The sequence below is a fragment of the Mauremys mutica genome, chromosome 17, assembly GCF_020497125.1.
Source record: "Mauremys mutica isolate MM-2020 ecotype Southern chromosome 17, ASM2049712v1, whole genome shotgun sequence".
Taxonomy (NCBI): Eukaryota; Metazoa; Chordata; order Testudines; family Geoemydidae; genus Mauremys; species Mauremys mutica.
In genome coordinates, this window is record NC_059088.1 from 14,045,831 (window position 1) to 14,060,244 (window position 14,414).

The following is a 14,414-nucleotide window of genomic DNA, read 5'->3' on the forward strand; positions in this document are numbered from 1 at the left end:
TCAGATTTTTTATCATCAACATCTTCCAACAGGGCCTTAAAAATGGGTGTTGCAAAGGTTTAGCTCAAATAGCTCAAAATTGTTTTAATAACAACATTCATGACGTGTTGAAAAGAAAGAACTTTGATGCACAACGCTTCTTGGTGGATAATGCAATGATAAGACATAAAGTTTAGAAAGGATTCATTCTTCTTGCAGAGTGCAATGAATCCATTGGTGCTGCCTATCATTGCTGGTGCGCCATCAGTAGTGATTGCAGACAGCTTGTGTAGTGGCATACTAATTGATGTTGCATATGTTTTGAATAAATTATAGATGTCCTCACCCTTTGTTCGCCTTTCACAGGCAATACTTTTAGTAACTCTTCTTTTACAGTGAAGTCACTAAATACCATCCTCACCATAACTGCCGACTGCGCTGTATCCGATATATCTGTCGACTCATTGAACTGCAGTGAAAACCAGTCACATATTTCCAAGTCATCCTTTAGCTGAGTTTGCATGTCACTTGAAATTGCATGTATCCTCCTCGTAACTGCGTTGTCTGATAACTGCAAGTCTTGTACTGCCAACAAAATCTCACGCTTGTTAGGAAATCCTTGAAACAGGCAATCAGCACCAGTCAAAAATGCTTCCTTCAACAATTCACCATCTTGAAAGGGTTTTTTTCTTCTTTGCGACCAGATGAGCAATTTTAAAGGAAGCAATAGTAGCACTTTTAGATTTTACCACTTGTCTAGTGAAAACAGATCGCTGGGCAGATAGAAGAAAATTAATCAACTCAAATCAAACCTTTCTCAACTCAGATTTAAGTCGATGGCTAATGTCAAAAGAGCCACGATTAGTTTGAAAATGGTGTTCAACATTATGTTTTTTCGGCACTGCAACTGTACCACCGCACAATAAGCAAGCACATTTCCCTTTATTTTCAATAAAACAATAGGATTCTTCCCACTCTATGTTGAAATAATACGTATGTTGTCTTTTATTTGAACCACTCATTTTGGGACAAATTGTAAAAAAAATAATAAATCGCAAGCACAAGAAAATGGCAGTATCAGTGTAGTGGAAGAATACTCACATACAGGATTGGCTCCAGGAACCAGCGGAGCAAGCATGTGACTGGGGTGGCACATGCTAAGGGGCCTTAGCACAGTCTGAGCCTTTTTTTTTCTGCTTTGGCAGTTTGGGCAGCAGTCTGAGTGGTTTTTTCTTTCTTTTTGGCAGTTCTGGGCAGCGCAGATTGAAGCCGTGACCCCGCGCCTGCCGGCGACAGAGAACACTGGTGCCTGCAGCCTGCAACTCTGGAGTTCTCTGTCCCTGGCAGGTGCGGGGCTGCGGCTTCTCTCCCCTGCTGGGCGCTATCTTTCACACCGTGTCACTAGGCAGGCACACATAAATGCTCCAGCGGGCGTCATGGCACCCGCATGCACCGTGTTGGGAACCATTGCATTACAGTGTCTTAAAAACAATGCAGCTTTTCTATCTCCCTGGGGTGGGAGCTCTGTAATCAGTTCATATCTGTTTTGTGACAGACAGCATGAATCAATTGTTTTTCACTCTATTGATTTTACATGGAAGGTGCTCAGATACTACAGTGATGGGCGGCAGTATGATCCCAATTAGATAGATAGGAAGTAAGGGAAAATCCTCTCCTCCCTGTTCCCTTCTCATCTCCTAAAGGCTTCTCCCTAAAAACCTCAGGAGGCCGGCATGGACACTGGGCTGGATAAAAACAGAATTCCCCCATCCCTCCAAAATCTACCTTCCAGTGTGTTTGGGACAGGGGATAATCTGACCTACCCGACTCCAACAGACAAACAAAATGTAAATCTGAGGCCAGGACTACACTAGAAACTTACATTCACACCCGAGTGACATAGTTATATCGAACTAGTCCCTGGGTTAGACAGCGCTAAGTTGACAGGAGGAGGATTAACTGCAGAAGAAGGTAGTGTCTTCACTGAAGCAGGCTACAGGGCAGCTTTAAATGTGCAGCTGCAGCATTTTAAGTGTAGACCTGCCCTGAGAAAGAAAATATCCCATAGCCAGCTAGCAGGGCCGACTCTAACATTTTTGGCGCCCCAAGCGAAAACAAAGAGCGCCGCCCCCCTCCGAGCGTCACGCCGCCCAAGGCCCTGCCCCCGAGCGTCGCGTCGCCCAAGGCCCCGCCCCCTCCAAGCATCGCATCGCCCAAGTCCCCGCCCCCTGAGCGGCGCCCCGCCCAACTCTCCGCCCCCCCCAAGTGTTGCGTCATGCCGCCCAAGTCCCCGCCTCAGCTGAGCACTGCCCAAGTCCCCGCCCTCCAAAACGGCACCACGCCTCCTAAGCCCCGCCTCCCCCCAGCGACGCCTGGCCAAACAAAACAAAAACAAAAACAAACCCCGAGTGCCGCCCCCTCCCAAGGTGCCGCCCCAAGCACGTGCTTGGTAGGTTGGTACCTGGAGCCGGCCCTGCCAGCTAGGGTAATGCAGTGTATCTACTCTGTGCCTTAACCAAACTGGGCAGCAGGTGTCACTGCTGCTCCATGGGGGAAACACACCCTGTGCATTACCCCAACTGTCCGTGCAACCCCACTGAATCTCACCAATTGCTGCTGCAGCTTCTCCTCTCTCGCTTTTCCCTGCTTCTGCAGCCTGTCCATCTCCTCTTGCAGCTCTCTGGCTCTCTCTGTGAAGCCCTGCTGCAACAGCTTCTCCTGCTCCTTCAGCTTGCACTGCATGGTTTTGTCTGTCTCCTGCCTTATCTTGGCGGCCTCTTCCTCCATCTTGGCTTCCACTTGTCTAATGTCCTCCTGGTGGCTGCGTTCCACATCTCTCATCCGCTGCTCCAGCTGCCGCCTTCTCTCCTCCTCTGCCTTGCGCTGCTGCTTCAGCTGCTCCCCACTTGCCTTCTCAGCTTATTGTAAAAGGGAAAACAAAATTTAAAAAGATGATGGCATCATCTCCCACCTACTATGGAGTCTACATGTGGCAGACAGTGTCCAGCCTTTCAGACGAGAATTGGACCTGATTATAAAGTGGCAGTAGCCCCTCCACAGAAGGCTGCCAGTGGGTCTCCACTGTAATAAAATGGCAGTACCTGCTCCACCATTAAGGCTGTCAGTGGGTTTCCATTATAAGCCTGATTGTGCCCCATTTGGAGTTCCCACAAAGAAAGTCAGGTTGGGCTGAAAAGTGTCAAGGTAAGTTTGGACCAATACTGATTTTTTTCTACTAAATTGGAAGTGAAACAGACCAGGGTAGGAGAACTATAGCACCCTCATAACAGATGTGTTCACCAAAGCTCAAAAACTCTTTCTTTCACCAGAAAGAAAAGAGATGAAAGAAAATTACTTACTGGTAATTCTGTTTGTCATATGTCTCTTTTCTCCCACCCTACACGAGTAGTTTAATGAACAGACAGTGTCATGGGGCCATCTGCTGGAAGCAGGGAGGCAAAACAAACCAAGCTCCCACCTCTGACTATATCAGGCCCAGCCTGAGTCTCCTCCTTCCTAATATACAAACTGCAGAGCCATAAAGGGGGGGAAACAGTATTCATGTTAATAAATAATAAAGCGGTTGCAGCAGGGAGGAGGATGGGATGTAAGATGGGAGAAGAGGAGAATACAGCTAACAGAATTACCATCTGCCGTGTTCTTGTCGCTGTGCTGGTCCCAGGAGATCAGAAAGACAAGGAGGGTGAAGCAGTGTCTTTTATTGAACCAACTTCTGTTGGTGAGAGACACAAGCTCTCGAGCATCACAGAGCTCTTCCTTGGGCCTGGGACTATCCCAATAAATCTGGGTGCCTAGTTACCTCCCAGGAGCAGTCTGAGTTCTCTGAGCCACAGCAAAGAAATGAAGGGGAAACTCTCTGAGGAGCAGAGACGAACCCCAGAGACTGAAAGGCAAATAGAACACCTGGCTCCTGCCCGGCGAGGGGTGTTCAATAGATGCTTTTATAAGGCCCCAGAGGTACAGCTCAGAGGGCAGGTCCGTGCACAGTGAGTTGCTAGGCACTCAGTTTCTCTCCCTCAGTGAGGGAGCCCGGGCTGGGGTATGAACCTCTGGCTTACATGAGGGCAATGATTTCAAACCTGAGGCTTAAGCCCTACCCTGATCCGGCAGCGCTGTGGCTCATGGGAATTTTGAGAGTCAGCCTGGAACTCCAATGGTAGCCCAGAGGCAGCATAGATATTATTCAGTGGCAAAGAACTACATGTACACAGAGCTAAGGTAAGGTAGGTCATCCCCTTGCAGAATGCTGAGTTGAGTAATCTCAAACTTCTGAAATCCATGAAATGCACAGTTAAGCTTGCCCACACAACCTTAATTCTGCCCTCTTTCAGCAATGCCCCAATATGTCCTGTTAACACATATACCTTTACTCTGCCAATCACACAGCTGCTGAAAAGTATATGCTCTTCACCTCCTTTTACAACCTATTCATGCTCACCCACAGGTTTCCAGAAAACACTATTACAGGACAAAAAGGAAAAAAAAAAAAAAAAGAAAAAAGCATGCCCATTCCACCTTTCCTCTGCCTTCTATGAGAGATGCCTCAATACACACATAGCATGTACTCACACCAGCTCTTGGCAGTATAGGATTCAGGAGGTTCCAGATTCTGGCAGATATTCACACTTAGCCAACTTCACAGAAAGAATACCACACGGGCACAACTTAAGAACCACTTCCCAGCCCTAACAGCCCCCTTACACTGACTCACAGGCTACTTCTAAGTGGAATACAGAGTCTGGTCTATGAGATGACTCTAGCAGAACCATTTGGTAATACTGAGCATAACGTAATTAAATATAGCATCCTCTTGGGGGAGGGATAAAACAAAAAAAAACCAAAAAACAACAATCAGAGTAACATTTAACTTTAAAAAGGGGACCTACAGAAAATGAGGATGCTTGTTAGATGGACATTAAAAGGAGTTGTCACAAGGTTGAATGCCTGCAAGCAGCATGGGAACTATTTAAAAAAACATAATAGTGGCTCTGATTAAATGTATACCCCACATTAGAAAAGACAATAAGAGGACTGTGATACAGCATGGCCAGAGGGCAGCAGGAGAGGGTTAGAAGGGAGCCTTATTCCCTGTAGAGGGAAGAAAGTTTGCTATAGATTAATTAAAGCACCTGAAGCCAATTAGAGCACCTGAAGTCAGTCACCTGATAAAACCCTCTGTTTCAATCAGACAGGGGAAAGTGTTGGAGCAGAGAGGATTAGTGTTGGAGCAGAGAACAGTCTGAAGGAGTAGAAACAGAGTGGATTGGAGTTGGAGCAGAGAGAAGTTTGGAGGGAAGCAGAGGAAAGTCTGGAGAAGTGCTGGGGTAGGCTAAGAAGACCAAGACCCTAGGTAAAGGGATACCTGGCTTGTGCAAAGGGAGGGCAGGAAGCCACCACAAGCTGAAGGGCAGGAGAGAGAAGTAGCCCAGGGGAAGGAACTGCTAGTTCAAGTGGTTCACCACTATCCCTAGGGTCCCTGGGCTGGGACCCAGAGTAGAGGGCGGGCCCGGGTCCCTCCCTCTCCCCTCCCCTCCTCTAGGACACCCTCCACCCCCAAGAAGAGAAAGTGCGAGACCCATCATAGTAGTGCTGGCAATTTGCCACAGGACCAAAAGAATGCCAGCATGGCTGAACAGCAGAGTAACAGAGGCTGTTAGAGGCAAAAGGGTGTCTTTTATAATTTGGAAGTCAAATCCTAATGAGGATCATAAGAAGCAGCACAAGTTAAGTGTAAAAGGACAATAAGGCAGGCCATGAGATACTTTTAGAAGCAACTTGCTAAAGACACAAAAACTAACAGTAAGAAATTTTTAAGTACAACCGAAGTTGGAAGCCTGCCAAACAGGCAGTAAGTCCACAGGATGACCCGGGTGTTAAAGGAGCACTCGAGGAAGACAAGGCCATTGGAGAAAAGCTAAATGAATTCTTTGCATCAGTCTTCGGAGCTGGAGCTGCCTGCCCTTGCAGCACCACGTTCTGTGCCTGCAGGGCAGTGATGTGTCCCAGCAGGGTCTGTTAGGCACCCACTAGCTGTGGCAGGGGAATTTTTGCCTGGGATGGATCCATTCTAGTAACTGGGCTGGACCCCTTGTCAACTCTTGTTCCCTTTTGGTTTCTTTTTGGGCTGCTCAAACTGTCAGATCAGGACATGGATGGTTGTGCCTAGTGGTTGGAGCAGGCAACAGGCCTAGTGGTTGGAGCAGGCAACAGGCCTAGTGGTACGAGAAGGTGTCAGGCCTAGTGCTTAGAGCCAGCGCTGACAGCCAGGAATCAGAGCCCAGGGTCAGAGGCCAGATGCCAGAGCCAAGGGTCAATGCTCAAGTCAGAAGTTAAGAATCAGATGCTAGGGTCAGAACTGGGGTCTCTGGAGTGAGGAAAGGCAGAGGCAGGGCTGAGTTCAGAGCAGGAGCGTGGCTGGAACAAGGCTGGCACAAGGCAGGAGCGGAACTGGAGCAAGACAGGAGCAGAGCCGGGAACAAGCAAGCACAGGTGCTATCACAGCCATGAGTGAATGTTTTGAGCAGTCAGAGAACTGCTGCTGGGCTTAAGAGCAAGTCTGCTGGCTTCCTCAGTCAATCAGGAAGAGCTTTCCATCAGGCGATTTCGCTGATGCAGCCCTGCTGTGATCCTTAGGCTGCCAGGAGACTGAAGAGGGGCAGCTGCAGGGCCTTATTTCTGACAGAAAGGGCGCTAGGATCCCTGGGATACAGTAGGACATGCCCACAGAAGCTGCAGTTCTAATTCGGGTCTAGTGTAGTGCACACATGCCAGCACCGTTGTGAGGCCCAGGTGTCCACTGCAGAGTAGATGCTCAAGTTTGAACTTGGAAACACAAGTCAACCAGTCCAAGTCCTGCAGACCCAGGCTTCGTGTCCAGTGTGGACAAACCCTAAGAGCCCAGGGAGGGGAGCCTCCCTCGCCTTTCTTCTTCAGCCTGGTGCTACAACAGCCCCAGCGTCTTTCTGTTATAAGACCAACAGCAGCTGGGAGGAGTAACCGCAGAGAGAATCTTGCTGAGCCCCTGCAGCCCTGGATGAAACATGCTATGGGTGGACAAAACCTCCTTGCTCACAGTAGTGTGACCAGATGTCCCGATTTTATTGGGACTATCCTGATATTTGGGGCTTTGTCTTCTATAGGACCTGATTTCCCCCCATCCCAATTTTTCCCCTTCCTGTCTGGTCACCCTAGCTCACCGTTTCTAAGCCTGCCTTCCAGCCAGTCATGTGCCCCAAGAAGCTCTGTCTCTGCTCCCGCTCATGGCCATGCTCTCCACTGCTTCTCTGGCTGTCTGCTGGATTGTTCTTTGCTTCCTGGCTGTTTAATACTGGCTTTGCACACCTTTCCATGTCTCTCATACAGACTGTAGACGGCCAGACTCACCCCCGCGGTGTCTCCTGCTGGTGACTCCGGGAATTAGCTCTGTCCAGCGCTGGAGCGCCCTCTGCAGGCTGGTGATCTGCCTGTCTTCAGGCCCCCCGTGTCCCTCCCTGGACCCGGTGCCCTCTTACATGGGGTGCTGCCCCCTGGCAGTAACCCCTTTCTCTCTGGGTCTCCCCTCCTTGGGGAACCCCCACCCTCTATCCCCACCTCGCCTCAGTGTATGGCCACTGCCAGTCATTGTCTAGCCCCACACTCTGGGGCAGGCTGTAGTATCAGCCACTCAGCACTGGCAAGGTTGGGTTTGGACCTGCTGCCTTGGCCTACACCTGGGCTGCCCTCTGCAACCCCAGTACCTGTTAGCCCAATGCTAGGCCACAGCCTGGGGCTTTCCAGGCTGGAGCTCCCCAGCTCCTCTGCCTTTCCCCAGCCCTGCTCCACTCAGGTACCCTGTGTCCAGCTCTCTGCAGCCAGGCCCTTCTTTCTCTGAAGGCAGAGAGAGACTGTCTTGGCATCTGGCTTCTCTGGCCTTTTATAAGGCCCTGTTCTCAGTTTGGGGCATGGCTGCAGCTGCAGCCACTTCCCCAATCAGCCCAGCCTAAAGGCTGTTTTCTCCAGCCTCAGCTCCTTCCCAGGGCTGTTTTTAACCCCTTCAGGGCCGGAGCAGGGTCCACCCTGCTACAGGGAGCGCTCTGCCTGCTTGGGCTGCCCTGCTGGCTGGAGGACTCCCCCTTCTCTGGCTGCCTTGCTAGCTGGAGCTCCTTCTCCCTTCCTGGGCTGCTGCTGCTGGCTGGAGTGCTTCTTCCCAGGACTGCTGCTCCTGCTACAACTGCTGCTGAGTGGGTGAGTGAGGGGTGGGGGGGCCTTGCTGGCTAGCCCCCACTCCCCCACCTCTGGAGGGAGAAGCCAGGACCCCACCACCACCACCACTACAGCTACCACCTGGGGGGTCCTTCCTGCCTGGCCACCAGGGCTGCTGGAGGAGGGGAGGCTGCTGCTGCTGCTGGAGCTGTGTTCGTCCTGGGGAGCTGCTGGAGCCTGGAGGAGGATTGAGAAGACCACCGGCTGCTGGGAAGTGCACAGGAATCTGAAGACCACTGTGGAGGGGGCCTTAAAAACTGAGTAACTCTTTGACTGTGCTCTAGTGGTGGGGGTTTAGACTGTGTTTGTGGGGACACAGGGGGTGAGGCGTTGAGCCTGCCCCCTGGTCCATCTGTGTCCCCCCCAACCCCCACCACCACCGCTGCCCCCTCCACCACCCCTGCAGGCCCCTTACCGTCTGCCTCAGTTCCTGCCTCTGGGACTCAGCTGCTTGCCTGGCCTGCCGCGCCCTATTGCCACCGTTTGGGCCTCCAGCAGCAGCCAGCCAGCCATTGACTTTGCACAAGCGCTTGTGGGTGCACGCACCCCCCCCCTTCCCCGGACTCCCCCCTGCCCCTCTGCAACAGGCCCCCTAGCTTTGCCCCTTGTTGCCTGCCCCGTTTGCCCCTTGTGGCCCCCCCTCCCCCGCCCCGCCCAGCTTCAGTTTGTTTGCCTGCCCTGCCCGTCTCCCTTTGCAGCTTTGTTTGTCCTGCCCCAGCCCTGAAGCCAGCCCCTTAGTCCCTCTGCCCCACTCCCAGCCTGGTTGCTCCCCTCCCTCCGCGGCCCCTCGCCCTGATTAGCCCCTCCCCTCGTGCGCCCATAGCCCCATCAGTGCGCTTGTGCCTCTCCCTTGTTTAAGTTGCCCCTCTTGCACTGCACCCCCATTGCTCTTGTTTCCCCTCCCCTCCCCTAGTGCAGCTAGAGGAGCCGGTTTTCGATCTTCTGTCGGTGACTACCCCCCCCCCTGAAGTCCTTGATAGTCCCCGTATCTGCCCCCCCCCTCTCTATTGTTGGCACCCTCCTCCCTGCCCACAGCCTAGCAGGGAGGAGTAGGTGACCTGTCCCTTGCCCCCACCCCCTTTCTCCGGTGTTTGCCCTCCCTCCCCATTCAGCATGGCGGGAGGCACGGCGGGTGGGATTCCCGGGACGACGTCTGTCCCCCCTCCCTCGCCTGCTCCCCCCAAACGCCTCCCGGTCTCGACCTCACCCGCCGCTGCCGGACCACCTGCCACCGCTCCCGCTGAGGCGCCGGCAGCGGCGACCGACGGGGTGCCCTCTGCTGCTGCCACGTCCCTCGCCCCTTCCGCCTCTGGGGGAGCCCCCCCAGCCGGCGGAAAGGGCCAGGGCAAAAAGAAGGGAAAGGGCCCCGCTAGGAAGACGAAGCCCTCCATGGCGGAGCCTGCCCCCGCTGCCGCGGCCCCGCCACCGGCCGCGGCGTCCCTCCCCGCTGTTCCCTCCACCAGCTCTGCGGGTGTCCCTTCCTCGGCCCCCAGAGCGTACGCCCAGGTGGCGGCGGCCCCCCCGCCCGCCGCTACGTCATCTCCCCCGACCACCGCCTCCGCTACCATCTACAGCGGCCGGGGCCCCTTCCCCACCTTGACCCGGAAGCACGGCGTCCGTTGCCTCCTGGTGCCCGCCTCGCCCCACGTGGAGACCTACGTGCGGGCGTTGGCGAGGGTGGTGGGGCCCACGGCCATCGTGGCGGCCTCCAAAATGTACGGCAAGGTGGTCTTCTTCCTTGCCTCGGAGGCCGCCGCACAGGAGGCGGTGGAGAAGGGCCTGGCGGTGGGGGGCGTGTTCGTCCCCCTGGAGCCGCTGGAGGACCTGGGGGTCCGTGTCGTCCTGACCTCCGTCCCTCCCTTCCTGCCCAATGCCGCCCTGTTACCCGCCCTCTCGACCCTGGGGAAGCCCATTTCCATTGTGAGCCCTCTCCCCTTGGGCTGCAAAGACCCCGCCCTCCGTCACGTTCTCTCGTTCCGCCGGCAGGTGCAGATTCAACTGCCGCCGGCGGCGCGTGGCGGAGAGGCGCTTGAGGGGTCTTTCCTGGTCCCCTACCAGGGGGCCCATTACCGGGTGCACTATTCGACGGGGGAGGCCCGGTGCTTCCTCTGCCGGGCGACGGGGCACGTCCGGAGGGACTGCCCCTTGGCCCGGCTCGGAGGAGTTCTCGGGACCCCCGAGCCCCGGCAGGGTGCCGGCCCCGCCATCGCCGGTGCCCCTGACCGCCCGGTACCCAGAGCCGCCCCTCCTCCCCCTCGGTCCGTCACTGCTCCCGCTCGGGCCTCAGGGGTGCATTCTCCGGAGCGCCCAGATGAGCGGGAGAGCCCCGCCTCCGCTGCCTGCACTCTGGCGGGGCCTGTGGAGGAGGGTGCGGCAGGGGTACTGCCGGGCATGGGAGGGGGCTCTCCCCAGGGGGACTCCTCCCTCCCTCCTGTTGTTCCACCAGTGCCTCTCCCAGCCCCCAAACTGTCTTCCCTACCCCCCGACCCGATCCCTGTTGACCAGCCCGCAGGCGATGCCATGGAGGGCTGGACCCGGGTGGAGGGTAAGCGGGGTAAGCGGAAGGCTCGGGCTCCGCCCGTGCCACCTGAGGCGGAAGCCCCCTGTAAGACCAGACGGGGGGCCGCAGGCACCGAGCCTTCCGCCATGCCCACGGGGACAACCCATCCGCCGATGACGGCTAGGGCAGACGTGGCAGCGCCGGAGGGTACCACCATCCCTCCTCCGCAGTCCCTTCTTGCGGAGGCCTCCGATGCAGCCCCTCCTGTCCCCTTGCCACCAGCGCCCCCCGCAATACCCGAGGCGAGCGTCGCCTCGGGTGCGTGTGGGGAGGACCCGGGGGTGGTGGGAGGTGAGCTCCCCTCCATCTTCGCGGAGATCGAGGCCCTGGGTCTGACCCCGGTCACCCCGGGGGAAGACGACCCTCTGCCAACGGGCCTCGACTTAGCCGACCTCACCCCAGCTCCCCCTTCCCCTTGCTCCGCCATCCCTCCTGCTACGTCCGCTCCCGCCTCCGCGGGTCCCCTGGACTCCTTGACCTGCCCGGCTGCGGATAGCACCCCGCTGCTGGCCGCCGAGCCTGTTGAGGCGACGGCCGGTGCCTCGTGGCAGGGTGATGGGCTACCGGGGGTGTCCCTCGGTGGTGCGGAGCAATCGAGTTCCTTCCCGGGTGGGGGCCCCCCTGAGGGTTCCACATCTCCCCGTGCCGAGGCTGCTCTGCCTGCCGTTGAGCCTGAGCCCGGTGTCGTTGGGGACCCCCTCCCTTCCCCTCCAACTCCCCTACCTGGCCGCGAGGAGCCTCTTACTAATGGCTCAGCTCCTGAGGCCCAGGGTCCCGTCTCTCTCCCTCCCCCCACCCCTGCTCCTGACCCCAACCCTGCCCCCTCCACCTCCCATGATATTATTGCCGCCCCTGGGGCTGTCTCCTTCCCTTTCCCAGAGGATGACTCCCAGGGAGCGGCCTTTGAATTTCACAGTCCCGACCCACTAGGGGCTGCAATCTTCCCTCCGCCGCCCCCCACTGAGCCGGGGTCCACCCCTTGCTTGCCCGTCCCAGTCGACCACGGGGCTGCGCCAGAGGCCCCACCCCCCATGTGCTGAGAGAGGAGTTGCAGGAGTTCCTGGAGGACGTCCGGGGCTCCCGCAACAAGGTCGTGCTTGCTCTCCAGCGCTGGGGGGATTTCCACCAGCTCCTCCTGGCCACGCGGGCCCTCATAGGGGAGGGCAAGGGGACCGGGAAGCGGAATGTCGCGGCTTACCACCGGGCGCGCGGCTTCCGTGACTCCCTGCTCGCCTTCGGGGTGGGCCACAGTTTGCTGCGCGGCCCAACGGGAGCCGTGAGCGCCCCTGCTGACGTAGATCCCCCCCAGCCCTCCTCATGGCAGTCATCACCTTTGCCACACTAAACACCCGGAGCTGTAGGGTGGGTTTCCGCAGGAGCCAGGTGCTCTCCTTCCTTCGGGAGGGGGGGTACTCCGTGGTTTTCCTGCAGGAGACCCACACGGATCCGGCCGCCGAAGCTAACTGGCGGCTGGAGTGGGGGGACGGGGTCTACTTCAGCCATCTCACCACCCATCAGGCTGGAGTGGCTACCCTGTTCTCCCCCGACCTACGGCCAGAGGTGCTGGGGGTCGCCGAGGCTGTGCCGGGCCGCCTGCTGCACCTCCGGGTCCGCATGGCGGGGCTTGTGGTCAACCTCATCAACATCTATGCCCCGGCATTTGCCCCGGAGCGGCTGCAGTTCTATCGGCAGGCGTCCGCCTTCCTCGGCTCCCTGGATCCTCGCGAGTGCCTGGTCCTGGGCGGGGACTTTAACACCGTCCTCGAAGAGCGGGACCGGTCGGGAACCGAGCAGAGCCCGGCCGCCGCGGACGTCCTCAGGGAGATCGTCGCCCATCACTCCCTGGTGGACGTCTGGCGCGACCACCACCCGGACGACGCCTCCACGTACACCTATGTCCGGGTGGAAGCCCATCGGTCGTGCCACTCCCGGTTGGACCGCATCTATCTGTCCCGGTTCCATCTCTCACGGGCCCAGTCCTCCAGCATCCGGCCGGCCCCTTTTTCGGACCACCACCTCGTCACTGTGACGGCCTCTCTCTGCGCGGAGAGGCCGGGGCCGGCCTATTGGCACTTCAACAACAGCTTGCTGGAGGATGGGGGCTTCGTGGCGTCCTTCCGGGAGTTCTGGCTGGCCTGGCGAGGGCAGCGGCACGCCTTTCCCTCGGCGCGGCGGTGGTGGGACGTGGGGAAGGTGCGCGCCCGGCTCTTCTGCCGTGACTACACCCGGGGCGCCAGCCGACGGAGGATGCGGCGATAGGGCAGTTGGAGCGGGAGGTCTTAGAGCTGGAGAGGCGTCTGGCCGCCAGCCCCGAGGATCCATCCCTTTGCGGAGCGTGCCGGGAGAAGCGGGAGGAGCTCCGGGTCCTCGAAGACCATCGGGCCCGGGGCGCCTTTGTTCGATCCCGCATCCGCCTCCTTCGGGAGATGGATCGCGGCTCCCGCTTCTTCTACGCCCTGGAGAAACGGAGGGGGGCCAAGAAGCACGTCACCTGCCTCCTGGCGGAGGACGGCTCCCCCCTCACGGATCCGGCGGAGATGTGCGAGAGGGCCCGGACCTTCTACGCGCGCCTTTTCTCCCCGGATCCGACCGATCCTGCCGCTTGCAAAGTGCTCTGGGACGGACTCCCGACGGTCAGCGCGGGCGACCGGGACCGGCTAGAGCTGCCTCTCACTCTGGCCGAGTTCTCGGAAGCCCTCCGTCGCATGCCCACCAATAAATCCCCGGGCATGGACGGGCTGACCGTGGAGTTCTACCGCGTGTTCTGGGACGTCCTCGGCCCGGACCTAGTCACCGTCTGGGCCGAGTCCTTGCGGAGCGGGGTCCTCCCTCTCTCGTGCAGGCGAGCCGTGCTCGCTTTATTGCCGAAGAGGGGGGACCTCCGCGATTTACGGAATTGGCGTCCCATCTCGCTCCTCAGTACGGACTATAAAATTGTCGCGAAGGCCATTTCGATTCGGCTAGGGTCCGTGCTGGAGGACGTGATCCACCCAGACCAGACCTACACCGTCCCGGGCCGTACCATCTTCGATAACCTGTATCTGGTCCGGGATCTCTTGGAGCTTGGGTGCAGGGATGGTCTGTCGTTCGCCCTCCTGTCCCTGGATCAGGAGAAGGCGTTCGACAGGGTGGACCACGGGTATCTCCTGGGCACTCTGCAGGCGTTAGGCTTCGGGTCCCAGTTTGTGGGTTTTCTCCAGGTGCTGTACGCTTCCGCAGAGTGTCTGGTCAGGCTCAACTGGACCCTGACCGAGCCGGTCAGCTTCGGGCGGGGAGTGCGGCAGGGGTGCCCCCTCTCGGGCCAGCTGTACGCCCTGGCGATCGAGCCCTTCCTCTGTCTCCTCCGCAGGAGGTTGACGGGGTTGGTGCTTCGGGAGCCGGAGCTGCGGCTGGTCCTGTCGGCGTACGCCGACGATGTGCTCCTCGTGGTCCAGGACCCGGGCGACTTGGCGCGGGTGGAGGCCTGCCAGGCCGTGTACTCGGCGGCCTCCTCCGCCCGGGTCAACTGGGTCAAGAGCTCTGGCTTGGTGGTAGGGGACGGGTGGCAGGCGAGCTCCCTCCCACCCGCGCTTCAGGCCATCCGGTGGAGCGCGGGTCCGCTGCTCTATCTCGG

General features: G+C 57.8%; 1 protein-coding gene across 1 annotated transcript in view; it reads right to left on the reverse strand.

The window, feature by feature from the left end:
- LOC123352005 (guanylate-binding protein 1-like) overlaps positions 1-14,414 on the reverse strand; it is a 174,153-nt gene that overhangs the window by 10,971 nt on the left and 148,768 nt on the right. The window contains exon 9 of the mRNA XM_044991689.1: positions 2,587-2,897. Within this exon, the coding sequence (XP_044847624.1) occupies positions 2,587-2,897 (311 nt within the window). The remainder of the gene's footprint in view (positions 1-2,586; positions 2,898-14,414) is intronic.